General features: G+C 42.0%; 1 protein-coding gene across 1 annotated transcript in view; it reads right to left on the bottom strand.

The window, feature by feature from the left end:
• Nucleotides 1-24,625, bottom strand: part of LOC124805723 (putative inorganic phosphate cotransporter) — a 131,998-nt gene that overhangs the window by 32,836 nt on the left and 74,537 nt on the right. Inside the window, exons 6-7 of the mRNA XM_047266293.1 lie at nt 23,850-24,005; nt 23,632-23,761 (exon numbers count right to left, since the gene is read on the bottom strand). Coding sequence (XP_047122249.1) covers nt 23,632-23,761; nt 23,850-24,005 — 286 coding nt within the window. The remainder of the gene's footprint in view (nt 1-23,631; nt 23,762-23,849; nt 24,006-24,625) is intronic.

Below are 24,625 nucleotides of genomic sequence, written 5' to 3'. Positions count from 1 at the left end.
TTCGCCACAGCCACGCTACTGAGGCGCAATCTGGATAGCAGCAATGACTGACGTGCGTGCGGTGTCACTGGTAGGATTGGAATTCTTTGTCCTAAAGTATCTCACACGTTTAATCTGATTTAACTCTATTGAACGAGATGTGCTCTCCACTTTGTGTGATGTGCTCATGTTGGAGATCAAACCGCGTCTTTTTGGGGAGTTATCGATGTCGGATGTAGCTGGGTACTTATTGTAAGTGTACTGGGTACTGATATCGATCCTATAAGTTACGCATCGAATGTACCCTCTCTTGTCTATGCCAGGTTCAGGCTGTACAGATACCCCATATCACGAGAGACGTGTGGTTTTGGCACCTGCCGACTTTGGCGTACGAGAATTGGCCAGTCTGGTCTGAGCATACGTGCAGGGCAGTTAATGGGTTTACGCAGTTTCTGTGGTTGCGTGTCAAAATGAGCAAGTTTTGTGAGAACATTAATATTTGTTGATCATCATCAGTCATATACAAATTGGGACAAGACGGAATATTTAGTCATTCCAGCCTGGGTCAGGCAACCAAGCGGTTCGGAAGCTAGCGTGAATTGCGGAGAAGGACGCGGAAGTGTAATAATCATGGATTAAGACTAACTTCGGATTTGATGAAAGAATATTCAGTACTACGGCGAGCGTATCGAACATAACAGCAATGGCTATTTCATTCTTGTGAGTGGAACTGTGAGATGAATGAGAGTTAGGTAACTCACGGGCATTTTCCTTCGCAATTACAGCACAATATGTTTAATGTTCATTTAAACTGTGACTTATTTCAACAGACCTCCTCATGATTTTTTTTTGTAAGGAATGATATTCAGGAAGTGTAGGAGTTACATAGGACACGTGTCACTAGGCATACAGTTAGAAACGTTCATATTTGTGTTTCTTGTACCTTGGGTGTAAGTCTGCCCTCCAGTGCTGTCCTTAAAATGCAATGCAGTGCCAAAGTTACGAGAGCACGCTAATCAAAACAAACTTTTAATAACGTTACTGGAGGAGGCTTACGATATGCACCAAGAACAGAGAGCGCATGCCAATGCAGGATAACATCCGTACAAATCGCAGCTGCCACAGTGCCACAGGGAAATGTAATTAGTGTTATATGTGTACTTAACTTGATGTTGATTAAGACGAGAAGATCGGTGTTATCATTTAGGGCACTTTTCACAAAGCTAAACCGGGACTTATCTGTTAACACGGCACTACATCCACTTTTCCTGGTTCCACTCACAATGACGTGTCCCTATAGCCAAGTCTCAGACACGCCTCATTGTCGGAATGTTATATGTGATCGCGTCGTTGCTTGCGAGAGGGAAGGGAATTAGCTGACTGCAGTCCTTAGAACCCCAAATACACTGACAGAAAGAAAGTCACAACGCTAAGAAGGAGTCATGCGGTATAAACAAAAGTTGGTAGGCGTGTTTCTACATCTGAAAGGTGATGTCTATTCAAATTTGGTGCCAGTCGCCTAAGAGTGACCCTAGTAGCAAATCAGGTTTACTTTAAATACGCGCTGTAACGGTCGTGAGCGTTAGTTTCTTTTGAGCCTGGACGTGGTGAGTTTTTGTTAGTCAAGAATACATTTAAGGCGACAAAGACGCCATTATAGACACGTCGCTGAGTTTGAATGGGGTCGTGTAATAGAGCTACGAGAAGCTGGATGTTCCTCCTGCGATACTGCAGAAAGATTTGGCAGGACTGTAGCCACTGTACACGATTGCTAACAGCGGTGGTCAGGAGTATATTGTGGTATCACCGCCAGACACCACACTTGCTAGGTGGTAGCCTTTCAAGCGGCCGTGGTCCGTTAGTATACATCGGACCCGCGTGTCGCCACTATCAGTGATTGCAGACCTGCACGTCTAGTCTAGAGAGACTCCCTAGCACTCGCCCCAGTTGTACAGCCGACTTTGCTAGCGATGGTTCACTGACTACATACGCTCTCATTTGCCGAGACGACAGTTTAGCATAGCCTTCAGCTACGTCATTTGCTACGACCTAGCAAGGCGCCATATTCAATTACTATGAATGTATTCTGAATAGATAATATTATTTATCATGTACTGTCAAGAGCGATGTTCATCATTAATGGATTAAAGTTAAGTATCAAACTAATTACGTCCGCTTTCTGAATTCTAATTCCTTGTCATTTTCCAGACCTCAAGTCAGTATAGTCCTTCCCTCCTCACGCCAGCCTGCGTGAGCTAAAACGCGTGCATTTCGGCCTCCATTCGTAACACGGTGTTGGCTCTTCTGCCAACACAACATATATATAGTCACAAGAAGACCGGTCTCTGGACGGCCACATGGCAATACCAAGAGGGAATACCGTGGTGTTCGGCGTTTGGCTCTGGCTCATCGTCCTACATCTGCAGCAGCAGTTTGAGCAGCAGGTGGGGCCACAGTGACACGACGAACTGTTACAAATCGGTTAGTTCAAGGACAACTGCGAGCGTCCGGTGGCGTCAATTCCACTGAGCCCAATCCAACGCCATTTGCGACTTCAGTGGTGTCAAGCGACAGTTCATTGAAGGACAGGGTGGAGGGCTCTTGTGTTTGCTAATGAAAGCTGGTTCTGCCTCATTGCCAGTGATGGCCGTATGGGGTTAGAAGAACAACAATTGAGGGCCTGCAACCAACCTGTTTGCGTGCTAGAAACACCTGACCGGCTGCACCTGGAGTTATGGTCTGGGGTGCGATTTCGTATGACAGCAGGAACACTCTCGTGGTTATCCTACGCACACTGTCCGAAAATACATGCTTCAATCTGATGATTCGATCTGTTGCGCTGCCATTCATGAACGACACTCTATGGGGAGATTTCCAAAAGAATCAGCTCGTCCACATACCGCTGGTGTAACCCAACATGCTCTACAGTCGACGTCCTTAGCCTACTCGATCACCAGATCTGTCTCCATTCCAGCACATATGGGACATCGTCAGACAACAACTCCAGCGTCATCCACAAACAACATTAACCGTCCCTCTATCGTGCAACAGTGAGCAACAGGCTTCGAACTCCGTCCCAAAAATTGACAACCGGCACCCGTGCAACACAATGCGTCACGTTTGAAAATTTGCATTCAAAATTCTGGCGGTTCCACGGGCTATTAATGTACGAGCATTTCACATTTGCAATGGCTTAACTCACACTTACATTAACCTGTGATCATCCAGTGTTAATCACTTAAATGTATTACCTATATAAATGTAGTCCCGAAATTTCATTACTCTACATTAATTATTTTTAAGTGGTGCGATTTTTTCCGCCAGTGTGTTTTAATAATAGGTGTGCTTTCAATAAGATTATTATTATTATTATCGTATGCATCAATTACAGTAATACACTTTTAGCAAAACAAATAAATAAATAAATAAATAAATAAATATATATATATATATATATATATATATATATATATATATATATATATATATAAAATTGCACATGTGAATTATATGCAGTACACAAGTTTTAAAACGGCTCAGACAACACTCGGATGTTGATGGACTCGATCCAGCGGAGTGCCTCGTGGGATGCTTCATGGAGCTTCCCAGTGCCACCAGGGAAGCGTCTGATTGGACAGTCATTCACAATGTGGCTCATTGTTTGGGTGTCACCACAGTCACACACACTGTCACTTGAAAAGCCCCACTTGTGCATGTTGTATTTGCACCTACCCTCTTCAGTCCGATGTCTGTTTAACTGCACCCACACCTCCCTTGGTGGGTGGAAGCCTGGAACTGGAACTGTTGGATTGTCTACAAGTTCGTGGTTTCGGTTAGGTTAGGTTAGTGTTTTTTAACGTCCCGTCGACAACGAGGTCATTAGAGACGGAGCACAAGCTCGGGTTAGGGAAGGATGGGGAAGGAAATCGGCCGTGCCCTTTCAGAGGAACCATCGCGGCATTTGCCTGAAACGATTTAAGGAAATCACGGAAAACCTAAATCAGGATGGCTGGAGACGGGATTGAACCCTCCTCCTCCCGAATGCGAGTCCAGTGTGCTAACCACTGCGCCACCTCGCTCGGTCCGTGGTTTCGGGATCTTGTAGCTTGCCACACACGTTTCCTCTCTGCGTCCTGGTCGAATCCTGTGGATAGCATTTGGACTCCCATTTCATATGCTGGTCTTCTAGATTTGAGGCGTTTCCTGAGCAGTGATAGCAAATCGTCATGAGGAGGGATCGAGTTGTTTTCAGAAATTTGCTGACAGAGGTTGTGAAGAGCAACCTTTCGACGGACAGATGTTTGAAAGCAGTGGTAGCCAGCAAGTAGGTGTAGACCTGACTGTACCACTAATTACTCTCATTACTGAGTTCAGTTGGACGTCTACTTTCACTACATGGGAGCTTCGGTGCCAAACTGGTGCACAGTATTTTGCTGCAGAGTGTACCAGTGTGAGGGATGCTCCTCGGAGGACTAATGTAGTTACTCCCCATGTACTGCCTGCCAGCTTTCTCACAAGGTTTACTTGTGTTTGTATCTTGTTGGCCAAGTTGGAAAGGTGTTTTTTTTATGTTAAAGTTCTGTCCAGAGTTACTCCCAGGTATTTTGGGCTTTCGTTGTATTTGGCTGTGCCAAGACGGCTGAACTGTGGACTGATCATCGCTGATGAAAGGCGATTAGAGAGGTAGAACAGGCTTACCTCGGTTTTAGAAACGTTTGGTCTCAGTCGCCAAGCGAGAGACCTCCACGTGAGCAGTTACTTTTTTCGCCTTCGAATGCATCTTCAACAGAGGTTACGAAATTAACAACAATATGAAACCATATACAAACGGCACTGTTCAGACCCAAGCTGGAAACGTGCTCAGAATATGTCAACTGAATGTTGAGGGACTGTCCAGAAATAAGGGCGAAATAACTATCTAAAATTTTGAGAGAGAATAGGGCGGACGTCTTAGCGCTGCAAGAGACTCATACTGGAGATGACAACGCTCTGTGGAAGCGAAGGCGCATCCCAGGCTATAAGTTAGTGTCCCGAATTAACCACGCTCAATATGGAGTTGCCAGCTTTGTCCGCAACAACTTAAAGGATGTCTCAGTTATTCAATAAGATGAAAAATTCACATAGAGTGTGATTTGAACCGAACAGTATCGCCCTTCGAATGTGTTCCAGCATACTTTCTCTTTTCCTAATCAGATGACAAAAAATCGTATACAACAGAATAAAATTATGATTCATAGTAAATAGGTAAACTCACTATACTTGTTTATAGGCGAATAATAAGTTATCTAACACTGAAATCGAGGTACATAGTAAGGTCTTAAAATGCACAGAAATAATTATGCATATTAAGGAAGGAAAAATCACATACCTCAGGACCGATAAGGCAGATGACAGCACAGGTATCGAATCATAATAGTCTTGTACTCTTATACTTTCTTTCAGTAGATTCTGTTGTACACAATCCGGACTAGCTTCCGCAAATTTCAGCTTGGGGACTGGCGAGTTCTATGTGCACTTGCTGTGACTGATCCCATTATAGTTAAACTTTGATATGGAATAAAAGTATCATTTACTGTGTTGTTCTGCAGCATGACATAATATGGTAAGATTGCTAGTAAAGAAGCACATAATTGTTTTTGTACTTTCTGATTTATAGCAGTTTTGTAGTGTTTTTTGTCAAATTATACAGGTTAAGCTTTTATACTGATTTCAGTTTTCTTCTTGGATTTGGATTTTTTGGTGAACTAATGAATACTCGTTTCTGTCTTGTCCATCGCCAAGGAACATGGTAGAACAATCGTTGTAAAATTACAACGATTACAGTTAGGTCAAGCACAGAGTTTTAATCCAAATAGTTTGCTTGTTTGCTGCACTCTCCAGACGAATTAATCAATGTCACAGAGGAAACGCATTTAAGGTGATTAGTGGATTACAGTTGATATGATCGGTTTCATATTTCTTAATGCTTTGGTTTCATATATACTGCATTTCTATCTGCTTGTACGAGGTTAGCAGTTTGTTTTTCAATAAACTTGTTTCCACTTATACGGCTGTCTTAACTAAAACTCCTTTCACTTCAGGTGAGGTAGCACCCTTTTTTAGCATCTCGTTTCACATCTGACTTGACTGTTTTTTCAGACATTTCTGATATTTTGCGAAGAATTCTATTGACAAGCTGGCGGAATATATCACTTCATTCCTATAGCTCTTTCTAACGACGTCGAATACTTTTTGCTCTGTATTTTATCGCATTTCTCTCATCTGTTATGATGTATTTCCCGTTTTATAGCAGTTTTTGTGTTAAAATTCCATCAGTCAAGTCTTCACTATCTAATGATAACAGATCCTCTTCCAAAAGTGTCACTATTTTTTTAATGGTTTCTGATAATCTTCCACTAAGTTTATTTTAATGTCAGACATCAGTTCTGTTTGGTCGGAACGAAGTTTCTGGCCCAGTTGAAAAGTGAACGAATATTATGCTTGTGTGGCTGCCTCCACCGTACTAGTACATGGTAGCCTAATGTTTGCTGTCGTGCTAATTTAATTGTTTTTGCCACTGAACAAAACCTGCTTTGCGTCGTAGTGTTGCAATGCCTTTTGACAAATTATTACGATTTTTTTTAGGCTCGGGTTTGCGTATTCTACCATCATTACATTGTGATCGTATACTTGCCAGCGTCTTTCTTTCCTTATAGCCAGTAATAATGTATTTTATCATTTATTCTCCTTCTTTATACTAACACATTCACTTTACATAAATTTGGTTTATGCAGGTTCACTAATGACGCGAAAGTATTTTGAAATTAGAGACATTGTGGAATGAGAATCAAATCAGTCAAATTGCTCTTCCATTCAACTGATTGTTTCATTTCAGGCTATGTACAAGGTCGTATCCGATCTGGTCACTTGTCTGTGCCATGCAAGACGAACTAAGTTGATGGTTACATCTCCAGAACATTACGCAGAACAGACTGCCCAGATCAGCTTGCGCAACATACATGGCAGTGGTGTGGGTTGCATATCTCGTAGGAAACTACGTATTGTCTTCCACTTATTGATGTTATTACTGCGTCAGTAGTGATAATTAGCTCTTATTACGAAATTGAACCTTTCGTATTCCTCTTTGCTCGCTCCCTACAAGCTCAAGTAAACGTACTCGAAGTCCAAAATTACGAAGTTGTAAGATTTTTGGGATATTGTTTTCCTGTTTAATGAATCGAGATTGTAATCTTTTTAACGCCATTGTGTTGACGTACCTTGTGAACATTTACATGTACGCAAATTTACGTGGTCTTATCACAAGAAGTTTCCAATTTATCTTTGGATGACAATTCGCTCACATATTTTAAATCTAAGTCTGGTTTTACTGTCAGAAGCGAAGGATGTAACGCACCACCTGCCATGAATTGACGGTACGCACCAGGCGCTTAAAGGAACGGCGTGTGCAGGCTGCCACGGCATGTGTGTGGGTCTAACATGGCTTGGGTGTGTAATGATTACCAGAGTCAGAAGACACACAATTGTGAAAAGGGGAGGTTTTGCTGCAATCCATCAAGCAACTTGGTGTTGAGGTCTGTAGGTGAAACTTTGTGTGGCAGTAAAGAATGTTTATACTGGAGACAATGAGGGTAGCCAGTGGATGGGAGGAAGAAGCTCTTGGTCAGATAATATTGGCTGGATGATTCATGACGTTTGGAGACATTGTGAGGGTGGTACTTGCTGTGGGTGGTGCTTTGAGGAATGTGGGGCGTGGTGTGTCTTCTGCGGCTACAAATTACAGGGTCTAAACTATGATTGTACACTATGGTGACAAAAGTCATGGGGTAGCGATATGAACACACACAGATGGCGGTAGTATCGCGCATAAAAGGTTTAAAAGGATGGTGCATTGGGGGAGTTGTCGTTGCTACCCAGGTGATTCGTGTGAAAAGGTCCTGACGTGGTTATGTCGGCACGAAAGGGAATTGACAGGCTTGGAACGCGGAATGGTACTTTCAGTTAAACGCATGGGACATTCCATTTTGGGAATCGTTAGGGACTTCGGTATTCCGAGACCCATAGTGTCAAGAGTTTACCGAGAACACCAAATTTCAGGGGTCCGCAGCTCGTGGTCGTGCGGTAGCGTTCTCGCTTCCCACGCCCGGGTTCCCGGGTTCGATTCCCGGCGGGGTCAGGGATTTTCTCTGCCTCGTGATGACTGGGTGTTGTGTGCTGTCCTTAGGTTAGTTAGGTTTAAGTAGTTCTAAGTTCTAGGGGACTGATAACCGTAGATGTTCAGTCCCATAGTGCTCAGAGCCATTTTTTGAACCAAAGTTCAGGTATTATCCCTCACCATGGATGACGCAGCGGCCGACGGCCTTCTGTTAACGACAAAGAGCAGTGGCATTTGCGTAGAATTGTCGATTGTTGTGTTCGAATGTGACGCAGGCCCCACGAAGCCATGGAACCAAGTTGTTGACAAGGCATTGTGCAAAGCGGTGGTAGCTCCATAACGGTGTGTGCTGTGTTTAAAAGGAATGTAGTGGGTCCTCTGGTCCAACTGAACCGATCATTGTGTGGAAATGGATATATTCGGCTACTTGGACACAATTTACAGCCATTCATAGATTTTATGTTCCCAAGCAACAATGTCATGTCACTTGGCCACAGTTGTTCGTGACTGGTTTGAGGAACATTCTGGAGAATTTGAGCGAATGATTTACCCACCGAGGTCGCCTGACATGAATCCCAAGAAGATTTATAGGGCATAATCGAGAGGTTAGTTCATGCATAACATCCTGCAGCGGCAACCAAAAAAATGGCTCTGAGCACTATGGAACTTAACATCTCAGGTCATCAGTCCCCTAGAACTTAGAACTACTTAAACCTAACTAACCTAAGGACATCACACACATCCATGCACGAGGCAGGATTCGAACCTGCGACTGTAGCGGTCGCGCGGTTCCAGACTGAAGAGCCTAGAAGCGCTCGGCCACCATCGGCCGGCGCAGCGGCAACACTTTCGCAATTATGGATGACCGTAGGTGCAGCATGGCTCAGCATTTCTGCAAGGAAATTCCAACGAATTGTTGAGCCCATGCCTCGTCAAGTTGATGCAATACGCCTGGCAGAAGGAGATCCGACACGATATTAGGAGATATCCCATGACTTTTGTCACCTCAGTGTGGTTTGTTCTCTTTAACTGAGATCAGCGCCTTGAACTCTATTCCGAGTGGCAGCTGTTGACTGCTGTCGTTAGAAGTTTGATGTGTTACTACTGCCGGTATTGAGGCAGTAGAGACTCGGTGTGCTTTGCTATCTGTTATTCGGAGCTTTTGGTTTCCTTACTGGACATACCTTATTCAGAAAAGTGGTTTAGGCAAAGTTTTTATCTGGATAACATGTTCTGATTCAATTGTTAAATCCTGCCTGTTTACTGGATGAATGTGCCCTTGTCCATGTTGCGAGCTGTTTTGTGGAAATAACGGCTTGTGGGTAAACTGGTTATTTAGAGAACTTTTTTTAACAAAGACGAAACTCCCTGTGGTAGTTTTAAGTACAGGTGCTTTTAATTATCTAGTGTAGACTATCATGTAATGTGGGGTCTGAATGATAAGTTCTTCTCGGTCTAGCTGTTAACGCACGGTATTAATACTAGTCAGTTTTCAGATTGCTGTCTTAATGTTAATCCGCCTTCTCTTTGTTAGAGATGAATAAAGAAACTGATTGCTAACGAAGGTAGTACACTGTATGTGTTGCAATTTATGTTTACTAATGTGGAGACCACATTGAAATTATTGGAGCATGTCTGACGTTTTTGTAATACTTTCTTGGCTTATAGCTTTTTGAAGATTTCAATGTTCGTATTTAATAAGATATATTAAGCTCCTTTTTTGTGCTAAAGGTCGAAACTACTGTAGCGGTATCTCCAGTCTCTACTAGAATGCTCAGTTGCGGATGCTCCTCAAGCAGGACTATGTGTATTATATGTTGATGTTGTTGTTAAATGATTTTGTGTCTGATGACTGTTTGGTAGGTCACTTTAACGACATCTATCACAACAAAAAATTATTAAAACAACAGTATCTTCATGTTGATGTAAATTGTGTGTTTGAAAATAAATCTGCATTAATTTAGTCCAGGTCATGACGACATCACCCGTAGTAAGTTTTTCATATACTGATTTTGTATTTTGTTGTCTATCTGAAGGTTAGATGGGTTTGGTGGGGCCCATACTTTGCAAGTTAGCTTCTTTCGGGACACCTACTTCTATCAAAAACATTAGACACTACACGAATGAAACACCCTATCTCTCCAAGGTTATCATCAAGCGTTTTTTGAATGAACACTGTAGATGAAAAAGTGCGTGTACGTGATCTGCCAGATTGTCCACCCATGTTCAGTTGCTTAGCTACAATGGTAAGAGTTCCATTTATGTTGCCTTGTTGCGTAAACATTCCTCATATGGTGACATTACCATAATTAACATCTGTATCTGTTGGCGATATAGTTACATCACGTCATGCTTTCGGTAGCCATCCTCACGCGCAACACGCGCATCGATCCATGCGTTCTTTTTCTCAGATTTCGAGTGTATTTATGGACTCACTGTGGTCTGTAGGGACGAGGGAGAGGCAGGGTTGGGATGGGGATCACATATGGTGAGGACGCAAAGGGAGGGATGGGAGGGGCAGCCGCATATGTGTGATGTAAGGTGGACTGTGTCAGCAACACAAATCGAAACTTGTTGGACGCATTCAAACTTGCATAATGTCTTATTTATCACATTACGGAGCTGTGGGCTGGACAAGTGTCAGGTAGCTGCCAGAGGGAGGGAAGAGAGGGGGTGGGGTCAGCTGTGCACTAGCGGGCTGTCAAGAACAATTAGAGAAGGAATGGTCTGTAATGTTAAAGAAAGAAATGAGTGTTGGATGTAACTATTACTTATGTGTTGCCTAGGATATTGAAGTAAGTCCATGATAACGACTATTGCCTCATGGATTTAGATAAAACGCAAGATTTTGTTGGAATTTTTAACAAAATAGGTCTGTATGACTATTTAACTTTAAGTCATGACTTATGTGTGCAAGAAGACTACCAAGGAAACAGCAATGTGATTGTGAACAAATACAAAACTGCTCAAAAAGTCAGTTTAATGTGGATTATTTTCAATTGTAGAATAAAGATATATAGAGCAAATTTGTATATCAAATCAAAAACCCTGGAGTGAACAATGGTATAAGTAACCATTTTATTGATTTTATAGATTGCTCATGACATACATGTATGAGAAACGTTTCTGTCTTCCTTGGTTAAAGACCAGATTGGAAAGTATGATTTATAACTGCAGAATGGATTGTGTGTTTGAATCTATGGTAGATTGTCTAAGGGTAGTCAATGCCAACAAACAGTATTTACAATGTGCTTCGCTGTACTCTGTGCCAATAGTTTCTATGTGGTGTAAATTAATGGACAGCTTAGGGCACAGTTGCTGTGTTGCGTTTAACAGTGTTCTGTAGTTTGTCTGCTGTGGCAATAAGAGTACATGAAACTGGAATGGTGTACAAGTAACCTTCCAGACAATCAACACCAGAAGAAGATTATAAACTATGTTCTGGTTTCTAACAAACACTACTCTGCATGGTATCAAATGAACGAAAACTAATATGTGATACTGCCTCAATTTTTTACGCTGATTCCAAACCGGTTTTCAGTTTTTTTCCTATCACGTACAGTGTCGCCGCAGTTTGAATTCAAAGATACATTGCTGTATCAGTAGGTTATGCGTATTGTAGGAGGGAAATTTCTCAGTATGACCCTGTGTACGTTTTGGTTGTTGCACCTAATGATGCTAGTAGTTGTTGTGTGGCCATGAAAATGTTGCTTGTCTCAGAGGCTTGGGTTACCAGTGCTATATTGTGATTATTCTGTATATTTAAGACAGTATTAATAAAATACTTCGCCTACAGTTGATAGTTACTACTATGCCAACATGCAAGTGTGCGAAGAATCTAAATATTTTCTGTTACTTTTGGGAATTATACAGTGGTTAAACAGAATTTGTGTAAAAAGCTTACCATGCTTATTTTAAAATGAAACTTGGTGACCGCACAAGGGGTGGGCGCCAAGACAATTTACCGCTATTTTATTGGAATGTCAAGGTTGTGGACAAAAAAAAGAAAACATTCATGCCCTCTATGATTCCAGTTGTGTGGAAGGAACCTAAAAATCACATTTAAGGACAGTTACTTCTGCTTAGTTAATGTTCAGGGGTGAAGTTCTGAAAATAAGAGGCAACTTGTGCATCGAAGCATTGATTTTACCATTAGGCCAGTTTGCACTTGGAGAAGATGTCAATGCTCCTCTTTCTCCGGCTGTTTTAGAAAACGTGGCAGAAGATGATGATGAAAGTGAAACTGACGCAATTACCGAAGACGATAGTGATGTCCACCAGCCTCAATTCGAATTTACTCCACAACTTTTCTATCAGAATGAACTTCATGCTCCGTACGAGATTTGAATTTGCCTAAGGAATCTGCGGGGCTACTTGGCTCCCGGTTGAAAAGTAAGAATCTTCTGGATCCAGGAACACATTACTCATGGTGCAGACATAGAGGAAAAGAACTAGTTCATTTATTCTCACAGAACTAATTAATGCACTTCTATTGCACAGAACATGATCCTACACAGTGGAAACTTTTCTAGACTCGTCAATGAGGAGTTTTAAAGGCGTGTTACTGCATATTGGAGGCGTGTATGGGTTTCTTCTTGGGGCCCATTCAGTTCAAATGAAAGGGACGTATGAGAACATGAAGATACTCTTAACAAGTATCCAGTATGAGGAACACACTTAGCTTACCTGCAGCGACATCAACGTTATCGGAATGCTATTAGGACAACAAGATGAGTTTGCAAAAATGCCTTTCTTTCTATGCGAATGGGAAAGTCGGGTAAGGCGAAATCATTGGATTGTGAGAGTTTGGTCAGAGTGTATAAATTTGTGCCTGTAATTAAAAGTATTCTGCACGGACCGCTTGTAGAACAAAAAAAGTAATGCTTACGCCACTACAAATAAAACTGAGCTTTATGAAGTAATTTGTAAAGGCTCTACCACAGGATGGACCCTTCATCAAATAACTTTCCAATAAATTTCGCTTCACCACAGGAAACAAATTGAAAGCTGGAATTTTTTTGTAGTCCTCAAATAAAGAAATGGTCGAAGGATGAAGATTCCGAGAAGACAATGAACAAAAGAGAAGTAGGTGCATGACCGTCTTCCGATCAGTTACTGAGAACTTTCTATGGAATAACAAAGATCCTAATTACAAGACCATTGTTGAAAAGAGTTGATGGGTTGTTAAATGAGCATGAAAGTCCACTCTCTACACTCACATATCGCTTACTTTCCGGAAATTTGGGATATTATATTGAGGAGCAGAGTGCACGTTTTCACTGAGACATTAAGAGGAGGTATCAGCGACACTGGACAGCAGCTATGTTGGCTAACTACTAATGGATGTTGAAGAGGGACAGTCATCATATACAAGGATTTGCAAGGAAGTCAAAGAAGAGAAAATTTAAACGTTTATGGTACGCTGTTTCCTTCTTGTTTTTATAAAAAAATATCAAGAAACGAATTAGGGGAATTCTGAGTAGTATTTTTTAAATATATTTTATTTTTTAAATGTGTTTTGATTAAAAACTCACCTTCTGTGAAATGGTGTTAGAATATATTTGTGTTCTCAGAAGTGAAAATCGTCAAAATCTTACGTTTTATTTTGAGTAAAAACCTGACGTGATGGACAAAAACGGTAATTATTTCTAGAATCTGCATAAAAGATTGTTTCAAGAATACCTAATTTCAACAAATCATCTGACAAAAAGTTTTAAAATGCGGATGTGTAATTTCCGAGTGTGCAGCCGGATCCCGTCGATATTCTGTCACGATATTTCGGCCGAGAGATGTTCAGCCACATTTAGGGTGAGTAGACAACTACTGAAGAGCCCACGTGCATTCAAGGTATTTATGCCGAATCTCACACTCATGAAGTTTGCTGGTGTCTTCGTTGCATGCGCCAGGTGACGACATGCGTGGGATAGTTGAGTTGTGTGTGCTGCCCACGGTAGTGGAAGAGAGAGATGATCCATCATTGATTATCGACTAACCCCCGTCGATTCCACTATGACCGGATAATTGTAATTATATGATTCCAATTTTTATCTAGTTGAAAGGCGTTGACATGATTTATAAGATTCTCGGCAAGACGTATTTCTACCGATTCTTGTATTACTGAATCCCAAACACTGGAAACCAGAGCTAAAGTTTTTGTTCTATTGTATTCCATTGAGTGTCCCATGGAAAACAATGTTCTGCTACTGTTGATTTTAACGGCTGCCGAAGACGGCTGTATCTTTCGTGTTCTGTACAACGCTCCTGGATAGTTCGTGTCTTCTGGCCTATATACGCAGCACCACACTCAAAGGGAATTTTGTAAATACCCGCTTTTTTCAGTTGTAAGTCTTGTTTAACGCATGCAACCAGGACCAAGCTATTCGCTTTTGGACGGAAGATAACCTTGACTTTATTTTTCCTAATCAAACTGCCTGTTTCAGAAGACACATGCACGGCTTATGGAAGGAACGTAGTTGATTTATAATCGTCATCAGTGTCCTCAGGGCGTTGCATCTTGTTATTACAACTGTGCATGGCCTTCCTCATTTGGCGTGAAGTACAGCCATTGTCTTTAAAAGTCTTCTCCAAGAATTCTAATTCTGCGTCGAGATTTTCATCGTCCGGTATTAAATGCGTCCAATGTAAAGGCACTAAGAACACCAGCAGTTTGTGTGGAGTGATGGCAGCTAGACGCGTGGAGATGCAGAACTGTTTTTATGAGTTTTCTGTAAACAGAATGTCCCAATGACCCATCATTCATACGGTGTACTAGTACGTCTAGAAAGGGTAAAGTCTCATCTTTTTCAATCTCCATCGCAAATTTGATGTTCTCATGTAATGAATTTAAGTGACAAAGGAATTGCTCCAGTTCTTGCCTGCCATGAGGCCATACAACGAAAGTATCATCTACATAACGCCAGAAAACCGTGGGCTTTAAAATAGCAGACTCAAGTGCTTAATCCTCAAAGTCCTCCATAGTAAGATTACCCACTAGAGGGGAAAAAGGGCTCCCCATTGTTTAGTACTATTATTGAACATATGTCTATGTATTCTGATAAACAAGACCGACAAGTTTTCATCTATTTAAAGTACTATTTTACTTAGGGTACAAAGATCGAAGCACAGTGAGATTTTGCTGGAGTGCCAGCGTCTTTACGTATTTTGATAAATAATACAGACAGTTTATACTTGGAAATAACATTGTGGCACTTAATTTGAAGGACCATTCTGCCTTGCAACAAGTGGGTACCAAGATAAAACAAGTCATCTTTGGACACCAAGCAGGAGACACAGAACAACATGACCTCCTCTGGGGTACATACTGATTGGCCGTTTCGTTTTTAAAGGCCGTAACATACTCGGTTGTAATTGCGCTACATACGTGTGTTGGTTTAGAAACTCTCTGACTGTTCTAATTGGAGGAAAGTGATGTGGATCAGATGAATAAGTGGGGTGTGGTAGAAGGAGAGGGGTAGGGAATGATGAAGTCATGCATTTGCCTCTGCCGCTACATGTAGTTGAGCTGATGGTTACAGGTCATTTTGTATCCAGAACGCCTTTTCCATTCCTACTATTGTTGTTGGCGTTCACTTTCTGTTGATTCTGATGAGAATGATCCTGTTACTGACCTGTTCACAGCAACTCACTCTCTGCCCTAATAAAAAGGACGAGGGTGCCCTGAAATTCCGTCCACTCCTCCACCTTCTTTGACAAGGCTGTTGTCAAAACAAGGGTGACTACTTATACCGAAAGTCATCAGCCGTGATTGATGATGACTTTTTCTCAGGTTTTAATCGGTAACTAGATTCGAACCCGGGGCTCAGGACAGTTTGATTACTTGTTAAAGACCGTACTCCTAAACAACACTGCACTGGTGATAAAAGTGACAATATTTCACGAAAGCGAAATATAATTGACTCTGAAGTTAAGTACAGTGTTACCACTGCTGTGCTCTGAGAACGAGAATAGACGAGTTAGATAAAAGAAGTACTAGACTGATTTTTTATTTACCAGAGTTTTTATTTTCTTAAAACAACAATATTGTCCCTTCAGAGTAGTTCCCTTCGGCTGCTATACGGAGTCGTTATTCCAAGTTTTGGTAGCAACGCTGAAAGGCTTCAGCTGTTAGGGCCTTTAACAGCCAGTCACATTCGTTTAATGTTCTCTAGAGTCCCAAAAATGACGTCCTTTTAAGACTTTTTCAATTTCGTGAAAAGAAGGAAGTCATAAGTACCAATATCAGGTGAGCAGACGGACTGTGGAACAACAGTAATGATTTTTGAATTCCAAAATTCCGTGACAGATGTGGCAGTGTGAAATGAGGCGTTGACATGATGCAGCATCCACTTGTCTGCAATGTCTGGTCTCAGTCGGTCGCTCCTTTTCCTGAGCCTTACAAGAATATATTTGTAAAACCTGGTTGACAGATTGTTCTGGAGGTCTGATCCCACAAGAGCACACACGTTCGACGTCTTCGTCGGTTTTTGCAGTTGAAGGTCTGCCTAAGCGAGTTCACATTCAACGTGTTCTGGGTCTTCCAAAAATGATTTGTTTCAGCGGGAAACTTGTTCTCTTGATAAGGAATGTTTCCCACAGGCCTGTTTCAATGTTTCATGGGTCACACTCGCGGCTTCCCCAAGTTTAAACTCGATGGCATAACGTCGCTCTAAATTCCGTTATTCCATTTTCGTAACACGCGACAAGAACACAACTTCACTGATGGTGTTCTCCAAAACCAGGTGATGGCTGTAGAGAGCTGAAACTCGAACTGAATCTGTAAGGGATGAACACACCTCTCTACACCAGCAGAGGAACGCAGCATTGCCAGATCGCTCGCAGTGTTGTGAGTTTCATTATTTTTCGCACACACCTCGTAGGAAACTGAGAGTCTCGTTGAGCCATCATTGAGCGAATAAACTGCAGTGGCAGTTAAGGGGAGAGTGAAAGTCAGAGATGACAAAATGCACGTTCATCCATCTGTCGTTTATTGATTGTGTCAGCAATTGCTAACCATGGATTCTCCGTCTGGAAGGTTTAGCGGGGACAGTTCTAGCGAAAAACGCGACCCGTGAACTACACTTCAAGATTCCATTCAAAAACGCCAAACTGGCATAACTACATGCTTTGATGTGCAGATGAAGAGCATTCCACCGCCATTGCACGAACATAGTAGGGATAACTCTATAAACAGTGTGCCTACGAAGAAATATTACGCAGTGGGTTTCTCATTCAGAAATCATATTTGAATGTTGTTTGTTCGTGAGAATGTCGTGATAAGCTTCGTGTAAGAAGGAAAAATATGTATAAGGACGTGTCGAGTCCCGGCCTATCGAGGTTGTGGTTTATCGTTCAGCGATACTGCTGCACGCGTCGGTCAGGATACCACGACCGTCATGCGATGTGTAATCGAGGGCTCTACGTAGGGTCAACGCCGCCACTCGACTGACGCCACATTGTAAGTTCGGCCGTCAATAATCGTGGAGCCACGCCATGTGCCTTGAGTCAGGAGATGGGCTCCATGTGTGGAAGCTCTAAGGAGAACAAACATGATCACTACAGGTCGTATTATATGCATTTGTATATTGCATATGTATTTGCATAATTGGTTGCTTTTCGCCAGTTATTACATATCTTAACCAATAGCTAGTGATGATGCATACTTTCGCTATGTGTTTACAAAATTTTAAAAATGTAGACGGGCAGGCTCTAGCGCGATTTCGTTTTGTTGCTCCTCAGAGTGACTGCGATCCTATCCGACAGGCTACTGGCTAGCGAACTGATTAGCGAACAGGAAGAGGCAGGCAGAGATAATGCGCCTGCCGTCTGCGAACCCGCGTAATCCCCTCCACTATCACACCGCAGGCGTCGGCAATAAGTAAATTACGCAAATTATTAGTCACACGTTCATTGTTACAGTTTAGTTTTCTTTTTATTTGTACAAAGTTTAATGTGTTTACCTGTAGCGTGTGGCGCACCACACCTCCTGGAAAAAAGACATGCTTCGTGTATAGTTGATCTTTCTGGAACATTTACATACGACGGAAATTTTTATATTGTCCAGTTTATGAGAAATACGATTCGTGCAAAAAAAAGTTCAAATTGACTAACATGTCAAGAAAATTCTTCATATCTCGGGAAAGGCCTATGACAACAACTTTTGAAAGCGGCAAGTAACAGTAGCAGGGATGTAACTTCCAAAGGTAACCGAAAAAATCGCTTTAGCATGGATCTACATCTACATCTACATTTATACTCCGCATGCCACCCAACGGTGTGTGGCGGAAGGCACTTTACGTGCCACTGTCATTACCTCCCTTTCCTGTTCCAGTCGCGTATGGTTCGCGGGAAGAACGACTGTCTGAAAGCCTCCGTGCGCGCTCTAATCTCTCTAATTTTACATTCGTGATCTCCTCGGGAGGTATAAGTAGGGGGAAGCAATATATTCGATACCTCATCCAGAAACGCACCCTCTCGAAACCTGGCGAGCAATCTACACCGCGATGCAGAGCGCCTCTCTTGCAGAGTCTGCCAGTTGAGTTTATTAAACATCTCCGTAACGCTATCACGGTTACCAAATAACCCTGTGACGAAACGCGCCGCTCTTCTTTGGATCTTCTCTATCTCCTCCGTCAGACCGATCTGGTACGGATCCCACACTGATGAGCAATACTCAAGTATAGGTCGAACGAGTGTTTTGTAAGCCACCTCCTTTGTTGATGGACTACATTTTCTAAGCACTCTCCCAATGAATCTCAACCTGGTACCCGCCTTACCAACAATTAATTTTATATGATCATTCCACTTCAAATCGTTCCGCACGCATACTCCCAGATATTTTACGGAAGTAACTGCTACCACTGTTTGTTCCGCTATCATATAATCATACAATAAAGGATCCTTCTTTCTATGTATTCGCAATACATCACATTTGTCTATGTTAAGGGACAGTTGCCACTCCCTGCACCAAGTGCCTATCCGCTGCAGATCCCCCTGCATTTCGCTACAATTTTCTAATGCTGCAACTTCTCTGTATACTACAGCATCATCCGCGAAAAGCCGTATGGAACTTCCGACACTATCTACTAGGTCATTTATATATATTGTGAAAAGCAATGGTCCCATAACACTCCCCTGTGGCACGCCAGAGGTTACTTTAGCGTCTGTAGACGTCTGTCCATCTATGTGAAGCATTCACTGCAAGTGATATTCCTCTTCACAAACTTGGAAATCCTAGACTCGAAGGTTTCCTGCGTAAATATTGCTTAAATCAAAATGTACGAGATGAATCAACATTGCATAAAAATTACGTTCCCACAATGTGTTCTGGAAGAAATACGCAATGAACTCAAGGGCAAAATTATTTGGATTTCAGTTGACGAAACTGACGATACCAGTGGCCGTTACATTGTGAATTTATTTGTTGGTGCATTAAAAGACGAGCCTTCTTCTTTCTGTTTAGTGGCCTGCGTGAAACTTCAAAAGACAAATGATTCTACAATCGTCAAATTTGTGAATGAGGGTATTAGAAACATATTTTCAGGAAGATAAAAGGGTGTTGGTGTCTCTCTCAGATGCTGCTCCCTACATGATAAAAGCAGGGAAAGCCATCCAAGCATTTCATCCCAGTTTGACTCATGTGACGTACTTTGCTGACGGAGTACATCGCCTTCCTGAAGAAGTACGATCCGCGTTTAGCAACGTAAAAGAAAAAAAAATTGATTTCATTCACGAAAAAAGTGTTCCTTAAGGCGCCTGATCGCATCAAACCCTACAAAGAAAAACTGCCAAGTGTGCCGTTACTTCCCGAACCAATGGTAAGTCGTTGGGATACGTGGGTCGAGGTTGTGTTGTTTTAAAATGAACATTTCGAGGCCATCAGAGTCGCAGTAAAGGACCTCGATAGTGCAGAGGCTTTGGCAGTGTGCCAGTACAACGAGCCACTTAACTATTCCAGTATTAAAAAACAAAACGTTGCAGTGATTAGCACTCATTTTTCCTATATACCTGCGAGTATGAAAAAGCTTTAAACTCTGGGTTTGACAGTGAATAATCTACTCAGCTAATGAATAAAATTAGTCTATTGAATTCATCAAGCCGGAGGTATGCCAGAGAAAACTTAAAGAAAAGTTTGAAAAGATTTTTAACAATAACCCAGGCTATGGACCCTTGTACCAAATTGATAGTTTTATTAATGCAATGGGTGAAATTTTGCCAGAAAAAAATAAGTGCCTACAAAGCACCCAGATTCAAATATGCCCATGTACCTCAATTGGTGCAGAACGGTCCTTTTCAGCTCATAAAAATGTTTTGAGTGATCGGAGACAGATCCTTACTACCGAACAGTATATGATCGTTATGTTTCAACAGAAGTAAAATGCAAAATAATTTATAAACGATACTTTAGTCCGATAATATTAATTAAACGTTAATGTAGTTAAAAAAATTCATGATTATATGAAACTTCCTGGCAGATTAAAACTGTGTGCCCGACCGAGACTCGAACTCGGGACCTTTGCCTTTCGCGGGCAAGTGCTCTACGATCTGAGCTACCGAAGCACGACTCACGGCCAGTCCCCACAGCTTTACTTCTGCCAGTATCTCGTCTCCTACCTTCCAAACTTTACAGAAGCTCTCCTGCGAACCTTGCAGAACTAGCATTCCTGAAAGAAAGAGTACTGCGGAGACATGGCTTAGCCACAGCCTGGGGGATGTTTCCAGAATGAGTCTCGGTCGGGCACACAGTTTTAATCTGCCAGGAAGTTTCATATCAGCGCACACTCCGCTGCAGAGTGAATATCTCATTCTGGAAACATCCTCCAGGGCTGTGGCTAAGCCATGTCTCCGCAGTATCCTTTCTTTCAGGAGTGCTAGTTCTGCAAGGTTCGCAGGAGAGCTTCTGTAAAGCTTGGAAGGTAGGAGACGAGATACTGGCAGAAGTAAAGCAGTGAGGACCGGACGTGAGTCGTGCTTCGGTAGCTCAGATCGTAGAGCACTTGCCCGCGAAAGGCAAATGTCCCGAGTTCGAGTCGCGGTCGGGCACACAGTTTTATTCTGCCAGGAAGTTTCATATCAGCGCACACTCCGCTCCAGAACGAAAATCTCATTCTGGAATCATGATTATATGTTGCTTTTGAAATAAAATATTACGGAGTTCTTGTGCGTGCCCCTCCATATGCGATATATCTCGAAGTTGCACCTGTGCATATCGATTGTTTAGTGGCGGCTAACTCGCATCGTTTTCAGTTGTTACCGACAACAGTAGCAAAAATGAATAGTATTTAAAACACAGTGTGCGTCTTATTTTACAATTTTTTAAAAACTAATATCAAGAGGAATCCTGCCCAAACTCTACCACAAAGGACACAGATCACGCGATCAGCATTCTAAATGTCCCGATTTTTCGGGTGGCCGGCCCTCTTCCTCGCAGTCGATATCCACACGTCCAACTTTGAGAAATATCGAATGCAACAACTACTTTGTTTTTTATTATTTGATCTAGTATCACTTTCCATGCATATTTTAAGCATTTTTCATGTATTTTTTCATGCATATTTTGAGCTTCTTATGTTGCATCTAATCCGGTCTCTAATGTTCAGTTTGCATTCGTCACCGTTATCCGACCCTGCACCTGATGTGGTATGGTGTCACAACACACAATACAACACGATCACTTCCGATTCACATAGTTGGTAATCTGGATAGCAGATGTTTCATTTATGTCTTATTGGCGAGGCTACCGTATCGTTATTTTCAACAAGACCGCATGTTGCGCGGGCCATCCTGATCTATCTCGGTACACAGGGATTTGGACTGTCGTCCTGGCTAGCTTCTTCGCCAGATCTCTAATTCACTGAAAGCATCTTGTCATGGTTGGCCATAGACTGATACGCCTCCACCAGTCGTCAATCCCAACGACTGAAGAGCAGCATGGAATTACTCAGTCTGGCCTGTTGCCCTTCTGGATTGGCTCCGTGGCGTGTTATTTTGAAAGGCGTTACTGTCCAGTTATACGGAGTGTTTCACAATTGTTGTTACAGGTTTCAAAGGCTTGCAGAAGAGAATTAGTAGACAGAGTTTTGATAGGGAACACATATCCGAAAGTGCACCCTTTTGGATGCGAAATAAGTTTAAAGGTCAGATCACTTTCAAATATCCCACTCCAGGGCATGCACACGGTGGATATAATGAGCTGTGATCTTTTTTTTTTGCCGAGCCGGGACTCGAACTCGGATTTCCCGCTTTACGCGAGCTGTCCACTTAACAGCTTTTTAAGATATTTGTTTACCATTTAACAGTTTCACATAACAGAAAACAAACTCATCTGAAAAATAATGATATAAATTACAACTTTCGTAAATCTGCAAGAAATTGTCCATCGAGTTATCTCTTAGACGACTTTTTGAAGAATTCACATCATATTTCCTCTCTTCTTTTTCTTCATTTTTTAATGTTCTTTTTTTTTTTTTGTTCTTCCATGAGCTTTCATGTCAAAATACTATCATAAGCTTTACATACTGGAATCATGAGAAAGTCCACGTACGTAAGTCTCTATTTAGGGTGACGAGTTACTTTCACGTGGTCATACTATAAGTACGCCAGGTACTGTAAGTTGTCCGTTAATATAAGTCCAAAAATTATATGAAGTGCATGTGCCACGATCTACGTTGTTGCATATCGCTTTGCTACGGGAAACGTTTTCCGCACTGGTATCATGGCGTTAGAAACCTGCATATTATGTATGTCCGTTCTACTTATCAGTCGAATCATGTCCCTTGCTGTGTGCCATATTTCGACAATTTTCGGGCGCTCAAAACCATGTTCGATTGTGTCCTCCGAATTACAATATCCACATGCGGCTGACGGTTTTAACTGGATGGAGCAAAACTAGGAGTTGGTCACTATTGTCTGGTTTATCAATTTGTACCCAGTAGATCTGGCACCTTCTGCTATCACTGTCATCGCTAAATTTTCCCACTCGATTTTGCAGTTGTGCTGCGGTAGTCGCAGCTCCCATTGGTTAGGAATTGGTATACCTTTGAGAGATATGGCCACGTTACGAACTTTTCCTTATCTGTGAGCTCTACGGAAACACACGACAACGGCAATAGTTGGAGTATTCGTCGTCGGGTTCTCTTCTGCGTAACGAAGGACACCATCTTCAAAGTCGAGAGTGTAGCGCGTTCGTCGAACACCACAATCAGCCCTGCTAGTTGCCGACGTAAATGTTTTTCGTAGCCGTTGTTGTAATCGGACGAAAATGGTACCAGATGTCATAATTACAATAGGACTGACAGCGGCGCCCTTTTCTCATTTTGTTTGCGTACCGTGAAGCGAAAGATTTGAAAGTTTTCCGACCTTCAAACTTATTTTGCATCCAAAAAGATATACTTTCGAACATGGGTTCCCTATCAAAACTCTATCTGATTAGTACCCTCTACTATTGACAGAAATCTGTAACATGATTTATGAAACATCTCGTATAACTAGGGAATTATACTTACATACTGCGTCCCATGCTCTGAAGAGGGTCATAATGTGCACTCCTCTCCGTGTTAATTTCTCTGTCAGAAAGCTGTAGATACTGCAGCTCATCCAACCAAATAGATAAGGGAGGGCTGAGATGAGGCCAGCCTGAAACGTGGGTGAACCAGTGTTAAATAAGCGTTGTCACAAAAATCGATAATGCGCTCACTTCCGCCCAAAGTGTGGAGATACTCACCTCGTCGATGTCGTAGTGTAATATATTTTCCATGTAGGTTGGCAATTCAGACAGCAGGGTGTAATTGACCCACCCTCCTCCAATTCCAATTAGACAGTGCGTCCACATAGCAGGGCACGTCAGAATGGCGGGCCACGGGTTACGAATGATTTCATCCTGCTGAATTAAGAATACGTATAATTTTATCTCTAAAGAGTACAGTACTCATTGGCTATACTACAATCTCCTAAAGCTTTGTTTGTAGAAAGAAGCTTCAATTGTTTAGCTATCTGAACTGCTTTTCCCAGGCAGTTTTAACCTTTTAATCGAATAAAATATAACATTTAAAGAGTAAACTACTTGTAAAGGATATTCAATAGCGCTATTACAACAACATCGTATTTACTTCCGTTGTTGGCTTAGCTGAACGTTCCTCTTCGTAGAAGTGGTGGGTGGAAATATCTCAGGTTCTATTTTCATCTCATTGCTGAAATTTCGGTTTTTTGCACTAGTCACGAGTTTTATGTTTCGTTTGCTGCCAATTTACATATTGAATGCCCGTTAACAACGTAAGTTGTTGAACTTAAATGTGCGAAGTTCTCTTCTTCGTCCTTAGAAAGTTTGATTAATGGAAGTGATACACATGACTCACAAAAGAGCTGGACGCCTGTTCTTGAGTTTGTTTAGCTAGCAAGGAAACGCCACGGAAACGCTCTGCAAACTCAAGTGGCTGCACTCCAGAATGCAGCAGTGTATCGCAGAGACCTTTGCTGTCAATATGCGAGCGCTAACACTCC

This window comes from Schistocerca piceifrons, chromosome 7 (genome assembly GCF_021461385.2).
Source record: "Schistocerca piceifrons isolate TAMUIC-IGC-003096 chromosome 7, iqSchPice1.1, whole genome shotgun sequence".
NCBI classification, from domain to species: domain Eukaryota; kingdom Metazoa; phylum Arthropoda; class Insecta; order Orthoptera; family Acrididae; genus Schistocerca; species Schistocerca piceifrons.
The sequence above is the reverse complement of the archived record's forward strand: the minus strand, read 5'-3'. Positions and strand labels throughout refer to the sequence as shown.